The 21,040-nt window shown below is 51.7% G+C and overlaps 1 protein-coding gene across 5 annotated transcripts in view; it reads right to left on the bottom strand.

Annotated features, from left to right (window-relative positions):
- Positions 1-7,277: 7,277 nt before the first annotated feature.
- The window catches only part of LOC134948308 (uncharacterized), an 82,962-nt gene continuing 69,199 nt past the window's right edge, over positions 7,278-21,040 (bottom strand). For all 5 annotated transcript variants that reach the window (XM_063936218.1, XM_063936219.1, XM_063936215.1 and 2 more), the window contains exon 12: positions 7,278-7,732. In XM_063936218.1, coding sequence (XP_063792288.1) covers positions 7,560-7,732 — 173 coding nt within the window. In that variant the 3' untranslated portion in view covers positions 7,278-7,559. The remainder of the gene's footprint in view (positions 7,733-21,040) is intronic.

Here is a 21,040-nt window from a genome sequence, read left to right as displayed (position 1 = left end):
TGTATATATATATGTGAGTGTGTGTATATGTGGTCATGTGTGTATATGTGGCTGAGTGTATGTATATATGTGAGTGTGTATATGTGGCTGTGTGTATGTATATATGTGAGTGTGTATATGTGTTTATGTGTGTATATGTGGCTGTGTGTATGTATATATGTGAGTGTGTACATGTGGTTATGTGTGTATATTTTGCTGTGTATGTATGTATATATGTGGCTGTGTGTGTTGGTGGTGAAAGTGAAGAGGGGGGGGGCACCATTAGTCTGTTTCACCTCCGACATCTGATATAAACTTACACCCCAGGTGGGAGGGGTTATCGGGGTGTGACAGTGGAGGGGCATTAGGGATTTCTGGGGTATAGGGGGGAGACCAGGGGGTGACAAAGGGGGGACGGGACGGGGGGACAGGTGCATGGGGGGTGTAATGTGGGGAGGGGGCATGAGGATATCTGGGGTATTAGGGGGAAGCAGGGTGTGACAGAGGAGTGGAGTCAGGGTATAGGGTGTCATGGGGGGGCATGAGGGATGTCTTTGGTATGAGGGTGTGGGGAGGAGGGCATGAGGGATGATTGGAGTATAGGAGGGAGCAGGGTGTGACAGACGAGGGGTGTCAGGTGTATGAGGGGTATGATGTGTGTGGAGGGGGGAATGAGGGGTGTCTGGGGTATAGGGGGGACATTGTGTGACAGAGAAGGGGTTTCAGGGGCATGGGGGGTGTAATGTGTGCGAAGGACGGAGATGTTGGGGCAGGGGATACAGTAGGCTGGAACAGTCTCATAAACACAAGATCCTCTTACCAGTTCCTCCAGTTACCACAGCAGCAGCAGCACCGCGACCCTCCACATGCCGCCATCTTTCTGTCACCCCCGGGCACATGACATGCCCAGCAACAGTCATGTGTAATTAATGCCGATGTCCGGCACCACACTTTAGTGAAGCAGCAATAAATAAAACTACAGCTCCCAGAAGCCCTTGCTGTCAGGAGCTCCTGGCGGCAATGGCTGATGGAAGCTTCAGTTTTAGAGCAGCCCAGAGCGCGCCCCCAAAACAGCGGCAGAACGCTGCCGGCCCGCCGAGTGAACTCCTCTGCCTGTCAATCAGGCATAGGCGATCACATCTCTGGCATGCACACGCGCACTGCAGCGCATGCTCAGTTCAGACCTAATCGCCCGCTGTGCGAAAACGCTGGCGAGCGATCAGGTCTGAATTAGCCCCATTGTCTTGTGTATGGCTGTATACGCATGCGCAGTGTGACGATAATCGCTCATTGCACGATAATTTACATTTGCAACTGATGCTGAATGAGGCTCAATAAGGGAGAGTTGGCAAGCATGGGTAAGGTAATTAGATTGTAAGCTCTGCTGACACAGGAGCCGGCACGTCTGTACAAAACAATGTGATTGTACAGCGCTGCAGTATATGTTAGTTGGCGTAGCTTTATATACTCCATAAATGATTATACTGGGGATGTAGTCATTAGGTCGGCATTTATGATGTCAAGATACATGATGTTGGCAGGCAAAAAGTCGACATAAGGATTAGGCTGCAAGGCCATAGGGTTAGGCACTGGAGGTAAGATTAGTTAGGTAGGTGACCGCTAAGCCACCAGTGACAATATGTCGACATTCTGACATGTCGACACTTCATCAGTGATGACATTATGAATATGTCCACATTCTCATGACAAGATAATGAATGTCGACATGACTGTCAACATATGCCACATAGTTATACTGTGGGGGGGTTTTGGTGAGCTGAGCGGGTCATGTGGGGTCTATAAGGTCACAGGAGGACAGATTCTGCTACTTATTCCCCATTACTCACATCATGTCCTATACTGTACATCTTATCAGTCTTATCAGGGCTTATGTGTCCTGTATCAGGCAAATAGAATTTACTGTCGTATTAAGTGGAACACATAAGCTGTTTTCTCCTGACACAATGATAAAACTCGGAGCAAGATTGTAATTTAATATGTATAATTGGCTGTAAAGGAGGAATCTTCGGTCAAAGAGCAGCATTCATCCAATATTCAGTTTCGCTATATCATGAGAAAGTAAAATTATTATTATCATCCATATCTAGAATGATACGAGTCCCTGACAACTGTGGGCTCTGTACCTGCTGACTCCCTGACAACTGTGGGCTCTGTACCTGCTGACTCCCTGACAACTGTGGGCTCTGTACCTGCTGACTCCCCTACAACTGTGGGCTCTGTGCCTGCTGACTCCCCGACAACTGTGGGCTCTGTACCTGCTGACTCCCCTACAACAGTGGGCTCTGTGCCTGCTGACTCCCCGACAACTGTGGGCTCTGTACCTGCTGACTCCCCGACAACTGTGGGCTCAGTAGTGTGAATCCCTGACAACTGTGGGCTCTGTACCTGCTGAGTCCCCAACTGTGGGCGCTATACCAGCTGAGTCCCCAAGAACTGTGGTCTCTGTACCTGCTGAGTCCCTGACAACTGTGGGCTCTATACCTGCCGAGTCCCTGACAACTGTAGGCTCTGTAGCTGCTAAATCCCCGACAACTGTGGGCTCTGTACCTGCTGACTCCCCTACAACTGTGGGCTCTGTGCCTGCTGACTCCCCGACAACCGTGGGCTCTGTACCTGCTGACTCCCCGACAACTGTGGGCTCAGTAGTTTGAATCCCTGACAACTGTGGGCTCTGCACCTGCTGAGTCCCCGACATCTGTGTGCTCTGTACCTTCTGAGTCCCCAACTGTGGGCACTATACCAGCTGAGTCCCCAAGAACTGTGGTCTCTGTACCTGCTGAGTCCCCGCAACTGTGAGCTCTGTACCTTCTGAATCTCCAACAGTTGGATCTTTACTAGCTGAATCCCTGATAACTGTGGGCTCTGTAGCTGCTGAGTCCCTGGCAATTGTAAGCTCTGTACCTCCTGAGTCCCCGGCAACTGTGGGCTCTGAACCTGCTGATTCCCTGTCAACTGTGGGCTCTAGACCTGCTGAGTCCCCGACAGCTGTGGGCTCTAGACTTGCTGAGTCCCTGACAACTGTGGTCTCTGCACCTGCTGAGTCCCCGACATCTGTGTGCTCTGTACCTTCTGAGTCCCCAACTGTGGGCACTATACCAGCTGAGTCCCCAAGAACTGTGGTCTCTGTACCTGCTGAGTCCCCGCAACTGTGAGCTCTGTACCTTCTGAATCTCCAACAGTTGGATCTTTACTAGCTGAATCCCTGATAACTGTGGGCTCTGTACCTGCTGAGTCCCTGGCAACTGTAAGCTCTGTACCTCCTGAGTCCCCGGCAACTGTGGGCTCTGAACCTGCTGATTCCCTGTCAACTGTGGGCTCTAGACCTGCTGAGTCCCCGACAGCTGTGGGCTCTAGACCTGCTGAGTCCCTGACAACTGTGGGCTCTGTACCTGCTGATTCCCTGTCAACTGTGGGCTCTAGACCTGCTGAGTCCCCGACAGCTGTGGGCTCTAGACCTGCTGAGTCCCTGACAACTGTGGGCACTGTACCTCCTTAGTCCCCGGCAACTGTGGGCTCTGTACCTGCTGAGTCCCTGGCAACTGTGGGCTCTGTACCTGCTGAATCCCTGAAAACTGTGGGCTCTGTACCTCCTGAGTCCCCGGCAACTGTGGGCTCAGAACCTGCTGAGTCCCTGACAACCGTGTGCTCTGTACCTGCTGAGTATCTGTGGGCCCCATACCTGTTAAGTCCCTGGCAACTGTGGGCTCCATACCTGCTGAGTGACAGTGAGGATGAGGCATGAAGAGGCAAAATGCAATTCGAGGTTCCCAGCTGTCAGTGTTACACTTGTGTTATTAATGGGTCTGGAGCTCCGGGCCCCATGGCAACACTTTGCATATGGTGAAACAAATTTAGCATTTATAATTTTCAGGAAAACCGTAACAAGGGCTTCTCTCTTTCCCACCTTTGGGCCACAGTCAGTGACACCTATTGGGGTGTGTATAACGAACATGTTCCCACTAATGAAAGCGTCTTCCCTAAATTGGGGCGTCTCACCTCCTTGTATGGAACTGCATCAGACCAGGGATGTTCCTCATGTGTGATCTGTGTTTTCTCACCAGGATGGCCGGAGTCTGCAGGAAGCAGAAGCAGTTCGGGGGCCTGTGCCGCATCAGGTTGAGCAGACCCATCCTGGAGCAGCAGATGCCCAGGAGGACAACAGTAGAGGTACTATAGGCTGTGTCTGTGCGCCAACCTGTTGCTAGAAGAATGTGTGATGAGGTGATAGCGTGTGCGCCTGAGTGCAGTTATTGCAGCAATATATGTAGCAGTGGGGAAACAGGGTTATTCCTGCACCCTGTGTGCACCGAGGGACGTGAGGAAATGTCTCCAGGGGGGATAATATTCAGGGGTCCCAACATTTCGGAGAAATGGGTTCTAGATTCTCATCAGCGGATATGCTCATTTGCTAGCGGAAGTGGAGACTTTTTGTTTCTTTATTATGGCAAATTGTTGGCACCACCGTATCTTATCACTGGAAATCCGGTACGCCGGTGAGGGCTATGTGCAGGCATTTTGCACGTTTTGAGACAAGAGGGGACAAATTTCAGTGGGGCCACTTCCCTGAAAGAATGTTGCCACAATGCATGAACCGTATTTCCGGAAATATCTTAAGAATGATGGTGCTGGTGCCTTATTTCCGGTGATTTCTTCACTAATAGGGCGTCGCTGCAATTTTTCTTAAGAAATTGCTGGAAACACGGGATGGGCGGCCGCCAGGTAAATAAACACACCCTGCTGTCATTATAGATGGGCCACTGTGTGTAGGGCTGAGGTTACGGCTGGGTGCTGTCCTAGGCATAGGGGTGGGTATGCACTAAATCAGCAGCTGTGCAGCCCTTGACAGAAATCGGCATAGAGCCGGGATAATGGGGTGACCGCAATTACAGGAATTGTGACCCCCTGCGCATTTTCTGAAATCTTTAGGATGAACGGGCCTAGGTTTTTTTTTTTTTAATTGGGGTAATAAATGAAGTCACTGATTACTGTAATATAACCAAAAAATAGCCCCAGGGCAGCTGAGCAGTACTCCGAAGCGGTAAGGGTTAACGTACAGATTCACCAGGCCAGATATGCTAGTTAAATGGGATGCTCAGTGCAAAGAAGGTGGAGAAGCCCTGGCCGGCGAATCATACTACCGTGGCGATTATTGTTTCGATATCGGTAGTAATACTTTCACGTGTAGAGTGAAGTGGAGAAAACGTCCTTTTACCGGTGATCAGTACAGTTATCGCTGGAAATAGCGCTGCTTGCCCTGTAGCAAATAAGCCCCTTAAATACCCTCCGCGGTGACGACTTTTGAAACTATTGCTCACAATGGCGCACAACACCAAAAATAATTAAAAGTCCTTACTCCATAGAATAGGGAGCCACAGATGAACACAATTCTTATTCACTTGAGGTAATTAATGTCCGTTTGTCAGAGATATTTCCATATGAAGGAGAAAGAATCCCGGGCTTTCGGACTTCATTCCTTTTGCGATCTGGGAGGGTAAAGGCCCATATAGACGGGCCGATGCGGGAGAGATGTGTGCTGAGCGAACCGCTAAGCACACATCTCTCCCGCCGCTCAGCACAGCGCGATCTGTGCTGAGCGTGCGGGGGGAGACGAGGGGGGGGGGGGGGGGGAGGGGCTCATTTCAGCGGGTGAAATGAGCAACTCGCTATATTGGCCTGCACGGCAGGCCAATCTAGCACCAGCGATAGCGATGCGCGGGGCTGCGCATCGCTATGGCTGTAGGGGGTACACACGGAGCGATAATGCTCAAATTCTAAGCAATCTAGTCAGATTGCTTAGAATATCGCTCCGTGAGTACCCCCCCTTACCCCCTTAACACTGTGGTGTCTAAGCTGATCCAATCCTATATCCACCGGAATTGTGTGGTTACATGCTTTTTATTATATGTTTTATGTGAGTGTAATGTAATAAAAATTCTGTCATTTGTCCAGACTGCATTGCACTAGATTTTATTTCTTTTTACCTTTGAGATTTGGAAAAATCGACTGTGGGGTAAATTTACTAACATTCGTAATTTTCGGAAAAAGGTCAAAATTCAATCACGAATGACATCGAAAGTGTAAAACTGCAACTTTTTGAATTGATTACGACTAATTTACTAAGCTGTCGTATTCGGGTTTTTCTTTTGTTCCGATGTCGATGTCATTCGTGTTTTTTTTTCTATTTTTACGGCAGTGATTAGCAAAACACTGCCGACTTTTTAAAAATGAATCTCGGCCGGATCTGTGTGATCCGTGCTGGGGTTCATTTTTTTTTTTTTTTTAAATTAAACAGTGTAAAATTAAAAAAAAAATTGCGTAGGGTCCCCCCTCCTAAGCATAACCAGCCTCGGGCTCTTTGAGCCGATCCTGGTTGCAGAAATATGGGGAAAAAAATGACAGGGGTTCCCCCATATTTAAGCAACCAGCATCGGGCTCTGCGCCTGGTCCTGGTTCCAAAAATACGGGGGACAAAAAGAGTAGGGGTCCCCCGTATTTTTAAAACCAGCACCGGGCTCCACTAGCTGGACAGATAATGCCACAGCCGGGGGTCACTTTTATATAGTGCCCTGCGGCCGTGGCATCAAAAATCCAACTAGTCACCCCTGGCCGGGGTACCCTGGGGGAGTGGGGACCCCTTCAATCAAGGGGCCCGCTGGTACCTGTAGTACTATTACTAAAAAAATACCCAAATAAACACAAGACACACACACCTTGAAAGTAAAGATTTATTACATACATGCACACAAACATACAAACATACTTACCTTATGTTCACACGCAGGTCGGTCCTCTTGTCCAGTAGAATCCATGGGGTACCTGTAGAAAAAATTATACTCACAAAATCCAGTGTAGATCGGTCCTCTTCAAATCCATTTGTAATCCACGTACTTGTGAAAATAAAAAAACGGACACACGAGCCACGAACTGAAAGGGGCCCCATGTTTTCACATGGGACTCCTTTCCCCGAATGCCAGAAACCCACTCTGACTTCTGTCTAAGTGGGTTTCCTCAGCCAATCAGGGAGCGCCACGTTGTGGCACCCTCCTGATCGGCTGTGTGCTCCTGTACTGAGTGACAGGCGGCACACGGCAGTGTTACAATGTAGCGCCTATGCGCTCCATTGTAACCAATGGTGGGAACTTTGTGGTCAGCGGTGACGTCACTTTAGGTTTTCTACATCTCCTAGCTGGAGCACAGGTAAATTATTAAATAAAAAGTAAAAAAAACCCGTGGTATTTCTAGGGGAATATCCAGCACATAATCCTGTAGACAAAACGTAGTGCCAAAATAAGAGTTGTTTTATATAGACATACAATCATGATGCAATCTGCGCTGTACCTCACACCTCATATGTGAGGCACAGACATTTGATATGGGAAAGTCAATTGTTTACCAAATGGTACATTAGCAATTACAGAGAGCTGTTATTACTGGAAGCTGTTTCCTGAGAACTGATTGGCTGCAAATGCTGGGAGCTGATTGGCTGTAAATGCTGGAAGCCGATTGGCTGTAATATGGATTATGGAAGTGAACTGAGTGTCAGGGAAGTTAGCGCTGGTTTAGCGCACTGGGGAGGGCGGTGGAGGGTTGGGCTGCGGCGATGAAACTCCTCCCTCAGAGGATTCCTGGACGTCTGTAATTTCCAGGCTACGTATTGAGGGTTCTGCTGGATCGGGAGATACATTTGGTCTTGTTGATTCCTCTTCTTCAGGGAGATGTTCCTGTTCTATGTCTGTGTATTGAAAAGAAGCAGGCAATCATTTTATGGGGATTGATATGCGTTCCCAGCGGACGGGATGCCGACGGCCACAATACCGACGCTGAAATCCCAATGGTCACGATACTGATGGGTGAGGTAAGTATTTTACCCCCTTACCCCTCCAACCCTAACCCTCCCTTACTGCAGCCTAACCCTAACCTCCCCCCATAGTGCCTAAACATATCCCCCCTCTCCGCAGCCTAACCCTAACTCTTCCCCCTCAGTGCCTAAACCTAACCCTCCCCCCCTCCCTGCAGACTAACCTTATTCCCCACCAGGTGGCGCTTATACCTACCTTCCCACCCCCAGCCAAATCCTAACCGTCCTGGCTATACTTACCTTCAAGGCTCCCGGCTGTCGGTATTCCGGCGTTCAGATGCTGACCCTTTAACACTGGCTTCCCAACCCGGCAATATACCGGTCGGGTTGCCATCGGGGGCGGGGACAGAGGCGGTGCTGGGAGAGGAGATCATCTCCGCGCCGCCTCTGTCTAACTGTGAACGGGTCACAGGTCACATCGACCCGGCAACCCATTCACACTGCACCTGACCCGGGAATAATCCTTCTTTATTCCCGGGTTGAAATAAAGGATAAGGCGACCCGGGGATTCTGGAGTGACCCCTTTCACACCGCACAGTGGCCCTCATTCCGAGTTGTTCGCTCGCTAGCTGCTTTTAGCAGCAGTGCACACGCTAGGCCGCCGCCCTCTGGGAGTGTATCTTAGCTTAGCAGAATAGCGAACGAAAAATTAGCAGAATTGCTACTAAATAATTCCTTGCAGTTTCTGGGTAGCTCCGGACCTACTCCTAGATTGCGATCAGCTCAGTCCGTTTAGTTCCTGGTTTGACGTCACAAATACGCCCTGCGTTCGGCCAGCCACTCCCCCGTTTCTCCAGACACTCCCGCGTTTTTCCCTGACACGCCTGCGTTTTTTAGCACACTCCCGGAAAACGCTCAGTTACCACCCAGAAACGCCCCTTTCCTGTCAATCATTCACCGATCAGCAGAGCGACTGAAAAGCGCCGGAGAATCCACAGCAAAACTGCTAAGTTTTTAGTTAAATAACTGAGCGCACGCGACCTGCGTGTCTTGCGCATGCGCAATTAGCAACAAATCGCAGCATAGCGAAAATCGGCAACGAGCGAACAACTCGGAATGACCCCCAGTGACCCGCATCGCCCCGTCAATATAGTGGGTTATTTGTGGGGTGTGAAAGGGGTAGAACTAACGTTGGCGGCCGGCGCTGTAATGCCATGTACTACAATGTGATATAGCGGCATAAGAGCTTCTGTGGAAGTGGAAGATGCACTCACTATTAATGGAGGGAGAAGAAAAAGGAATTTTTGTAGTTGACCAACACTATAACTATAACGCTAATAACGTGAGAGTATCAGCTAATTACCCACCGCAGCTGCCAGTGATTGAGGATTTGGTTAGAACCCAACAGGCACAAAATATACAATAAGTAGATAATCCCTGCGCTGGGTGTCTTTAGTTGTAAATAAATAAGTTGAAAGGAAATATATATATATATATATATATATATATGTTCCAATGGTTGCGTGTGCTCTAATAAGTTTTGGGAAACTTGTGCTTTTTAACTAGAAGATGATATATTAACCTGTTCTTTAAAATAATAAATTAATTCTGACACAGGAAAAATAAGAATTTACTCACCGGTAATTCTATTTCTCGTAGTCCGTAGTGGATGCTGGGAACTCCGTAAGGACCATGGGGAATAGACGGGCTCCGCAGGAGACTGGGCACTCTAAAAGAAAGATTAGGTACTATCTGGTGTGCACTGGCTCCTCCCTCTATGCCCCTCCTCCAGACCTCAGTTAGGGAAACTGTGCCCGGAAGAGCTGACACAACAAGGAAAGGATTTGGAATCCAGGGTAAGACTCATACCAGCCACACCAATCACACTGTACAACTTGTGATAACCATACCCAGTTAACAGTATGAACAACAACTGAGCCTCAGTAACAGATGGCTCATAACAATAACCCTTTAGTTAAGCAATAACTATATACATGTATTGCAGAGAGTCCGCACTTGGGACGGGCGCCCAGCATCCACTACGGACTACGAGAAATAGAATTACCGGTGAGTAAATTCTTATTTTCTCTGACGTCCTAGTGGATGCTGGGAACTCCGTAAGGACCATGGGGATTATACCAAAGCTCCCAAACGGGCGGGAGAGTGCGGATGACTCTGCAGCACCGAATGAGCAAAGGCAAGGTCCTCCTCAGCCAGGGTATCAAACTTGTAGAACTTAGCAAATGTGTTTGAACCCGACCAAGTAGCAGCTCGGCAAAGCTGTAAAGCCGAGACCCCTCGGGCAGCCGCCCAAGAAGAGCCCACCTTCCTTGTGGAATGGGCTTTTACTGATTTAGGATGCGGTAACCCTGCCGCAGAATGAGCTTGCTGAATCGTGTTACAGATCCAGCGCGCAATAGTTTGCTTTGAAGCCGGAGCACCCAGTTTGTTGGGTGCATGCAGGATAAACAGCGAGTCAGTTTTCCTGACTCCAGCCGTCCTGGCTACATAGATTTTCAAAGCCCTGACTACATCAAGTAACCTGGAGTCCTCCAAGTCCCGAGTAGCCGCAGGCACCACAATAGGCTGGTTCAAATGAAACGCTGATACCACCTTAGGGAGAAATTGGGGACGAGTCCTCAACTCTGCCCTGTCAATATGAAAGATCAGATATGGGCTTTTACATGACAAAGCCGCCAAGTCTGACACACGCCTAGCTGAAGCTAAGGCCAACAGCATGACCACCTTCCATGTGAGATACTTTAGCTCCATGGTCTTAAGTGGCTCAAACCAGTGTGATTTCAGGAAATCCAACACAACGTTAAGATCCCAAGGTGCCACTGGAGGCACAAAAGGGGGCTGAATATGCAGCACTCCCTTAACAAATGTCTGAACTTCAGGCAGTGAAGCCAGTTCTTTTTGAAAGAAAATAGATAGGGCCAAAATCTGGACCTTTATGGACCCCAATTTTAGGCCCACAGTCACCCCTGACTGTAGGAAGTGCAGAAATCGACCCAGCTGGAATTCCTCTGTTGGGGCCTTCCTGGCCTCACACCAAGCAACATATTTCTGCCATATGCGGTGATAATGCTTTGCTGTCACATCCTTCCTAGCTTTTATCAGCGTAGGAATCACTTCATCCGGAATGCCCTTTTCCGTTAGGATCCGGCGTTCAACCGCCATGCCGTCAAACGCAGCCGCGGTAAGTCTTGGAACAGACAGGGCCCCTGCTGTAACAGGTCCTGTCTGAGAGGCAGAGGCCATGGGTCCTCTGAGATCATTTCTTGTAGTTCTGGGTACCAAGTTCTTCTTGGCCAATCCGGAACGATGAGTATAGTTCTTACTCCTCTCTTTCTTACTATCCTCAGTACCTTGGGTATGAGAGGAAGAGGAGGGAACACATAAACCGACTGGTACACCCACGGTGTCACTAGTGCGTCCACAGCTATCGCCTGAGGGTCCCGTGACCTGGCGCAATATTTTTTTTAGCTTTTTGTTGAGGCGGGACGCCATCATGTCCACCTGTGGCAGTTCCCAACGATTTACAATCTGTGTGAAGACTTCTTGATGAAGTCCCCACTCTTCCGGGTGGAGGTCGTGCCTGCTGAGGAAGTCTGCTTCCCAGTTGTCCACTCCCGGAATGAACACTGCTGACAGTGCTAGCACGTGATTCTTCGCCCATCGAAGAATCCTTGTGGCTTCTGCCATTGCCATCCTGCTTCTTGTGCCGCCCTGGCGGTTTACATGGGCGACCGCCGTGATGTTGTCTGACTGAATCAGTACTGATTGGTTTTGAAGCAGGGGCTCTGCTTGAATCAGGGCGTTGTAGATGGCCCTTAGGTCCAGTATATTTATGTGTAGAGAAGTCTCCAGACTTGACCACTGTCCTTGGAAGTTTCTTCCCTGAGTGACTGCCCCCCATCCTCGGAGGCTTGCATCCGTGGTCACCAGGACCCAGTCCTGTATGCCGAACCTGCGTCCCTCGAGAAGATGAGCACTCTGCAGCCACCACAGCAGAGACACCCTGGCCCTTGGGGACAGGGTGATCAACCGATGCATCTGAAGATGCGATCCGGACCATTTGTCCAACAGATCCCACTGAAAGATCCTTGCATGGAACCTGCCGAAGGGAATTGCTTCGTAAGAAGCCACCATCTTTCCCAGGACTCGCGTGCAGTGATGCACCGACACCTGTTTTGGTTTCAGGAGGTCCCTGACCAGAGATGATAATTCCTGGGCCTTCTCCTCCGGGAGAAACACCTTCTTCTGTTCTGTGTCCAGAATCATTCCCAGGAAAAGCAGACGCGTCGTAGGAATCAGCTGCGACTTTGGGATATTCAGAATCCAGCCGTGCTGTTGCAACACTTCCTGAGAGAGTGCTACGCTGACCAACAACTGCTCTTTGGACCTCGCCTTTATGAGGAGATCGTCCAAGTACGGGATAATTATAACTCCCTTTCTTCGAAGGAGTATCATCATTTCGGCCATTACCTTGGTAAATATTCTCGGAGCCGTGGAGAGACCAAACGGCAACGTCTGGAATTGGTAATGACAGTTCTGTACCACAAACCTGAGGTACTCCTGGTGAGGTGGGTAAATGGGGACATGCAAGTAAGCATCCTTGCTGATGTCCAGCGACACCATAAAATCCCCCTCTTCCAGGCTTGCAATAACCGCCCTGAGCGATTCCATTTTGAACTTGAACTTCTTTATATAAGTGTTCAAGGATTTTAAATTTAGAATGGGTCTCACCGAACCGTCCGGTTTCGGTACCACAAACATTGTGGAATAGTAACCCCTTCCCTGTTGAAGGAGGGGGAACTTGATTATCACCTGCTGGAGGTACAGCTTGTGAATTGCCGCCAGTTCTATCTCCCTTTCCCTGGGAGGAGCTGGCAAGGCTGATTTGAGGTAACGGCGAGGGGGAGTCGCCTCGAACTCCAGCTTGTATCCCTGAGATACAATTTGTACAGCCCAGAGATCCACTTGTGAGCGAACCCACTGGTTGCTGAAGTTTCGGAGACGCGCCCCCACCGCACCTGGCTCCGCCAGTGGAGCCCCAACGTCATGCGGTGGACTTAGTGGAAGCAGGGGAGGATTTTTGTTCCTGGGAACTGGCTGCCTGGTGCAGCTTCTTTCCTCTACCCCTGCCTCTGGCCAGAAAGGATGCGCCTCTGACCCGCTTGCCTTTCTGAGGCCGAAAGGACTGCATTTGATAATACGGTGCTTTCTTAGGCTGTGAGGGTACCTGAGGTAAAAAAGTCGACTTCCCAGCTGTTGCTGTGGATACGAGGTCCGAGAGACCGTCCCCAAACAATTCCTCACCCTTATAAGGCAAAACCTCCATGTGTTTTTTAGAATCAGCATCACCTGTACACTGCCGAGTCCATAATACTCTCCTGGCAGAAACAGACATTGCATTAATTCTAGATGCCAGCAGGCAACTGTCCCTCTGAGCATCCCGCATATATAAGACGACGTCTTTTATATGTTCCATGGTTAGCAAAATAGTATCCCTGTCGAGGGAATCAATGTTGTCTGACAGGGTATCAGTCCATGCTGCTGCAGCACTACACATCCAGGCTGAAGCAATAGCAGGTCTCAGTAGAGTACCAGAGTGTGTATACACAGACTTCAGGATAGCTTCCTGCTTTCTATCCGCAGGCTCCTTTAGGGCGGCCGTATCCTGAGACGGCAGTGCCACCCTTTTAGATAAGCGTGTGAGCGCCTTGTCCACCCTGGGGGATGTTTCCCAACGTAACCTATCCGTTGGCGGGAAAGGGTACGCCATCAGTAACCTCTTAGAAATCACTAGTTTCTTATCAGGGGAACTCCACGCTTCTTCACACAAATCATTTAATTCATCAGATGGGGGAAAAGTCACTGGCTGCTTTTTCTCCCCAAACATAATACCCCTCTTGGTGGTAACCGGGTTAACGTCAGAAATGTGCAATACATCTTTCATTGCAGTAATCATGCATCGGATGGCCTTTGTAGACTGTACATTTGTCTCATCCTCATCTACACTGGAGTCAGACTCCGTGTCGACATCTGTGTCTACCATCTGAGCCAGAGGGCGTTTATGAACCCCTGACGGCCTCTGAGTCGCCTGGGCAGGCGCGGGCTGAGACCCCGGCTGTCCCAAGGCTGCTGCGTCATCGAACCTTTTATGTAAGGAGTTGACACTGTCGGTTAAGACCTTCCACATATCCATCCAATCAGTCCCTGCTCCGCCTCCACGTAACCCTCCTCATCAAACATGTTGACACAGCCGTACCGACACACCGCACACACACAGGGAATGCTCTGACTGAGGACAGGACCCCACAAAGTCCTTTGGGGAGACAGAGAGAGAGTATGCCAGCACACACCACAGCGCTATATAACACAGGGATGTACACTATAATAAGTGATTTTTCCCAATAGCTGCTTACTTATCTTATTTGCGCCTAAATTTAAGTGCCCCCCCCTCTCTTTTTTACCCTTCTTGTATCCAGATACTGCAGGGGAGAGCCTGGGGAGCTGCTTCCAGCGGAGCTGTGAAGGGAAAATGACACTGGTGTGCTGAGGAAGAAGGCCCCGCCCCCTCAGCGGCGGGCTTCTGTCCCGCGTTTTGTGTGACTTAATGGCGGGGGTTTGCACACATATACAGTGCCAGGCTGTATTATGTGTATAATTTGTGCAAAAGGTATTATAATTGCTGCCAAGGGCGCCCCCCCCCCCCCCAGCGCCCTGCACCCTACAGTGACCGGAGTGTGTGGTGTGCTGTGGGAGCAATGGCGCACAGCTGCAGTGCTGTGCGCTACCTTAATGAAGACCGGAGTCTTCAGCCGCCGTTTTCGTCGTTCTCTTCTGTCTTCTGGCTCTGCAAGGGGGACGGCGGCGCGGCTCCGGGAACGGACGATCGAGGTCAGGCCCTATGTTCGAACCCTCTGGAGCTAATGGTGTCCAGTAGCCTAAGAAGCACAAGCTAGCTGCAAGCAGGTAGGTTTGCTTCTCTCCCCTCAGTCCCACGTAGCAGTGAGAGTCTGTTGCCAGCAGATCTCACTGAAAATAAAAAACCTAACAAATACTTTCTTTTCTAGCAAGCTTAGGAGAGCCCCTAGGGTGCATCCAGCTCTGGCCGGGCACAGATTCTAACTGGGGGAGGGGTATAGAGGGAGGAGCCAGTGCACACCAGATTGTACCTAATCTTTCTTTTAGAGTGCCCAGTCTCCTGCGGAGCCCGTCTATTCCCCATGGTACTTACGGAGTTCCCATCATCCACTAGGACGTCAGAGAAAGTGCAATTAATTATACATGCATACAATAAAATACACATAGATAAAAGGAAATATCGCCGCTGCGTAGAACTGGGATCATTCATTTGGCTTTTAGAAACTACTTTGATACAGAAGACACAGAAGACATTGCTTCCTAACAAAGAAACAAAGTTGCTTTTACTATCCTGCTACATTCCCCGGAGCGTACTGGGGGCTGTGGACCTTCCTATAGCGCTGCTTTCCTTCCAGCATATATTCATACTGTATTTATATTTCTGATGTCTGCAATTCTTGTATCTGTGTGTATGTTATTGTGTGTATGTATAATTATTTGTACTATTACTGGTATTGTGACCTGTTGTTTAAAATGAATTAACTTCTAGTTAAAAAGCGCGAGTTTCCCAAAACTTATTACAGAGCGCAACAACTGGAATATATATATTTTTCCTTTCACCTATTTATTTACAAATAAAGACACCCAGCGCAGAGATTATCTACTTATTGTAGTCATTATGTGGGGTGGAAACGTTCCTGACACCAATCCAATCCACCCTTTACCCCACTTCCGTCATCTATCAGCTGTTTATGTACTGCTCTGAAAACCTACATGCACCTGTGCGCTACTGACTACTCTGCAATGTGCGCCCCTCCTCCACCCAACGTCTGCCATCTGACATTCGCACCTGTGCGCTACTGACTACTCTGCAATATGCGCCCTCCTCCACCCAACGTCTGCCATCTGTCCTCCACACCTGTGCGCTACTGACTACTCTACAATGTGCGCCCTCCTCCACCCAACGTCTGTCATCTGTCCTCCGCACCTGTGCGCTACTGACTACTCTGCAATGTGCGCCCCTCCTCCACCCAATGTCTTCCATCTGTCCTCCACACCTGTGCGCTACTGACTACTCTGCAATGTGCACCCCTCCTCCACCCAACGTCTGCCATCTGTCCTCCACACCTGTGCGCTACTGACTACTCTGCAATGTGCACCCCTCCTCCACCCAACATCTGCCATCTGTCCTCCACACCTGTGCACTACTGACTACTCTGCAATGTGCGCCCCTCCTCCACCCAACGTCTGCCATCTGTCCTCCACACCTGTGCGCTACTGACTACTCTGCAATGTGCGCCCCTCCTCCACCCAACGTCTGCCATCTGTCCTCCACACCTGTGCGCTACTGACTACTCTGCAATGTGCGCCCCTCCTCCACCCAACGTCTGCCATCTGTCCTCCACACCTGTGCGCTACTGACTACTCTGCAATGTGCGCCCCTCCTCCACCCAACGTCTGCCATCTGTCCTCCACACCTGTGCGCTACTGACTACTCTGCAATGTGCGCCCTCCTCCACCCAACATCTGCCATCTGTCCTCCCCACCTGTGCGCTACTGACTACTCTGCAATGTGCGCCCCTCCTCCACCCAACGTCTGCCATCTGTCCTCCACACCTGTGCACTACTGACTACTCTGCAACGTGCGCTCCTCCTCCACCCAACGTCTGTCATCTGTCCTCTACACCTGTGCGCTACTGACTACTCTGCAATGTGCACCCCTCCTCCACCCAACGTCTGCCATCTCTCCTCCACACCTGTGCGCTACTGACTACTCTGCAATGTGCGCCCCTCCTCCACCCAACGTCTGCCATATGTCCTCCACACCTGTGCGCTACTGACTACTCTGCAATGTGCGCCCCTCCTCCACCCAACGTCTTCCATCTGTCCTCCACACCTGTGCGCTACTGACTACTCTGCAATGTGCGCCCCTCCTCCACCCAACGTCTGCCATCTGTCCTCCACACCTGTGCGCTACTGACTACTCTGCAATGTGCCCCTCCTCCACCCAACATCTGCCATCTGTCCTCCACACCTGTGCGCTACTGACTACTCTGCAATGTGCGCCCCTCCTCCACCCAACGTCTGCCATCTGTCCTCCACACCTGTGCACTACTGACTACTCTGCAATGTGCGCCCCTCCTCCACCCAACGTCTGTCATCTGTCCTCCACACCTGTGCGCTACTGACTACTCTGCAATGTGCTCCCCTCCTCCATCCAACGTCTTCCATCTGTCCTCCACACCTGTGCGCTACTGACTACTCTGCAATGTGCACCCCTCCTCCACCCAACGTCTGCCATCTGTCCTCCACACCTGTGCGCTACTGACTACTCTGTAAGGTGCGCCCCTCCTTCACCCAACGTCTGCCATCTGTCCTCCACACCTGTGCGCTACTGACTACTCTGCAATGTGCGCCCCTCCTCCACCCAACGTCTGTCATCTGTCCTCCACACCTGTGCGCTACTGACTACTCTGCAATGTGCGCCCCTCCTCCACCCAACGTCTGCCATCTGTCCTCTACACCTGTGCACTACTGACTACTGTGCAATGTGCACTCCTCCTCCACCCAACGTCTGCCATCTGTCCTCCACACCTGTGCGCTACTGACTACTCTGCAATGTGCGCCCCTCCTCCACCCAACGTCTGCCATCTGTCCTCCACACCTGTGCGCTACTGACTACTCTGCAATGTGCGCCCCTCCTCCACCCAACGTCTGCCATCTGTCCTCCACACCTGTGCGCTACTGACTACTCTGCAATGTGCACCCCTCCTCCACCCAACGTCTGCCATCTGTCCTCCACACCTGTGCGCTACTGACTACTCTGCAATGTGCACCCCTCCTCCACCCAACGTCTGCCATCTCTCCTCCACACCTGTGCGCTACTGACTACTCTGCAATGTGCACCCCTCCTCCACCCAACGTCTGTCATCTGTCCTCTACACCTGTGCGCTACTGACTACTCTGCAATGTGCGCCCCTCCTCCACCCAACGTCTGCCATCTGTCCTCCACACCTGTGCGCTACTGACTACTCTGCAATGTGCGCCCCTCCTCCACCCAACGTCTGCCATATGTCCTCCACACCTGTGCGCTACTGACTACTCTGCAATGTGCGCCCCTCCTCCACCCAACGTCTTCCATCTGTCCTCCACACCTGTGCGCTACTGACTACTCTGCAATGTGCGCCCCTCCTCCACCCAACGTCTTCCATCTGTCCTCCACACCTGTGCGCTACTGACTACTCTGCAATGTGCGCCCTCCTCCACCCAACGTCTGCCATCTGTCCTCCACACCTGTGCGCTACTGACTACTCTGCAATGTGCGCCATACTCCACCCAACGTCTGCCATCTGTCCTCCACACCTGTGCACTACTGACTACTCTGCAATGTGCGCCCTCCTCCACCCAACGTCTGCCATCTGTCCTCCGCACCTGTGCGCTACTGACTACTGTGCAATGTGCCCCTCCTCCACCCAACATCTGCCATCTGTCCTCCACACCTGTGCGCTACTGACTACTCTGCAATGTGCACTCCTCCTCCACCCAACGTCTGCCATCTGTCCTCCGCACCTGTGCGCTACTGACTACTCTGCAATGTGCACCCTCCTCCACCCAACGTCTGCCATCTGTCCTCCACACCTGTGCGCTACTGACTACTCTGCAATGTGCACTCCTCCTCCACCCAACGTCTGCCATCTGTCCTCCACACCTGTGCGCTACTGACTACTCTGCAATGTGCACCCCTCCTCCACCCAACGTCTGCCATCTGTCCTCCACACCTGTGCACTACTGACTACTGTGCAATGTGCCCCTCCTCCACCCAACATCTGCCATCTGTCCTCCACACCTGTGCGCTACTGACTACTCTGTAAGGTGCGCCCCTCCTTCACCCAACGTCTGCCATCTGTCCTCCACACCTGTGCGCTACTGACTACTCTGCAATGTGCGCCCCTCCTCCACCCAACGTCTGCCATCTGTCCTCCACACCTGTGCACTACTGACTACTCTGCAATGTGCGCCCCTCCTCCACCCAACGTCTGCCATCTGTCCTCCACACCTGTGCGCTACTGACTACTCTGTAAGGTGCGCCCCTCCTTCACCCAACGTCTGCCATCTGTCCTCCACACCTGTGCGCTACTGACTACTCTGCAATGTGCGCCCCTCCTTCACCCAACGTCTGCCATCTGTCCTCCGCACCTGTGCCGCTACTGACTACTCTGCAATGTGCGCCCCTCCTCCACCCAACGTCTGTCATCTGTCCTCCACACCTGTGCGCTACTGACTACTCTGCAATGTGCGCCCCTCCTCCACCCAACGTCTGCCATCTGTCCTCCACACCTGTGCGTTACTGACTACTCTGCAATGTGCGCCCCTCCTCCACCCAACGTCTGCCATCTGTCCTCCACACCTGTGCGCTACTGACTACTCTGCAATGTGCACCCCTCCTCCACCCAACGTCTGCCATCTGTCCTCCACACCTGTGCGTTACTGACTACTCTGCAATGTGCACCCCTCCTCCACCCAACGTCTGCCATCTGTCCTCCACACCTGTGCGCTACTGACTACTCTGCAATGTGCACCCCTCCTCCACCCAACGTCTGTCATCTGTCCTCCACACCTGTGCGCTACTGACTACTCTGCAATGTGCACCCCTCCTCCACCCAACATCTGCCATCTGTCCTCCACACCTGTGCGTTACTGACTACTCTGCAATGTGCGCCCCTCCTCCACCCAACGTCTGCCATCTGTCCTCCACACCTGTGCACTACTGACTACTCTGCAATGTGCGCTCCTCCTCCACCCAACGTCTGCCATCTGTCCTCCACACCTGTGCGCTACTGACTACTCTGCAATGTGCGCCCCTCCTCCACCCAACATCTGCCATCTGTCCTCCACACCTGTGCACTACTGACTACTCTGCAATGTGCGCCCCTCCTCCACCCAACGTCTGCCATCTGTCCTCCACACCTGTACGCTACTGACTACTCTGCAATGTGCGCCCTCCTCCACCCAACGTCTGCCATCTGTCCTCCACACCTGTGCGCTACTGACTACTCTGCAATGTGCGCCCCTCCTCCACCCAACATCTGCCATCTGTCCTCCACACCTGTGCGCTACTGACTACTCTGCAATGTGCACCCCTCCTCCACCCAACGTCTGCCATCTGTCCTCCACACCTGTGCACTACTGACTACTCTGCAATGTGCGCCCCTCCTCCACCCAACATCTGCCATCTGTCCTCCACACCTGTGCGCTACTGACTACTCTGCAATGTGCACCCCTCCTCCACCCAACGTCTGCCATCTGTCCTCCACACCTGTACGCTACTGACTACTCTGCAATGTGCGCCCCTCCTCCACCCAACGTCTGCCATCTGTCCTCCACACCTGTGCGCTACTGACTACTCTGCAACATGCGCCCCTCCTCCACCCAACGTCTGCCATCTGTCCTCCACACCTGTGCGCTACTGACTACTCTGCAATGTGCACCCCTCCTCCACCCAACGTCTGCCATCTGTCCTCCACACCTGTGCGCTACTGACTACTCTGCAATGTGCACCCCTCCTCCACCCAACATCTGCCATCTGTCCTCCGCACCTGTGCACTACTGACTACTCTGCAATGTGCGCCCCTCCTCCACCCAACGTCTGCCATCTGTCCTCCGCACCTGTGCGCTACTGACTACTCTGCAATGTGCGCCCCTCCTCCACCCAACGTCTGCCATCTGTCCTCCGCACCTGTGCACTACTGACTACTCTGCAATGTGCGCCCCTCCTCCACCCAACGTCTTCCATCTGTCCTCCACACCTGTGCGCTACTGACTACTCTGCAATGTGCGCCCCTCCTCCACCCAACGTCTGCCATCTGTCCTCCACACCTGTGCGCTACTGACTACTCTGCAACGTGCGCCCCTCCTCCACCCAACGTCTGCCATCTGTCCTCCACACCTCTGCGCTACTGACTACTCTGCAATGTGTGCCCCTCCTCCACCCAACGTCTGCCATCTGTCCTCTACACCTGTGCGCTACTGACTACTCTGCAATGTGCGCCCCTCCTCCACCCAACGTCTGCCATCTGTCCTCCACACCTGTGCGCTACTGACTACTCTGCAACGTGCGCCCCTCCTCCACCCAACGTCTGCCATCTG

This window comes from Pseudophryne corroboree, chromosome 8 (assembly GCF_028390025.1).
Source record: "Pseudophryne corroboree isolate aPseCor3 chromosome 8, aPseCor3.hap2, whole genome shotgun sequence".
Lineage (NCBI taxonomy): Eukaryota > Metazoa > Chordata > Amphibia > Anura > Myobatrachidae > Pseudophryne > Pseudophryne corroboree.
Note: the sequence above shows the minus strand (reverse complement) of the source record. Positions and strands in the feature narration are given on the sequence as shown.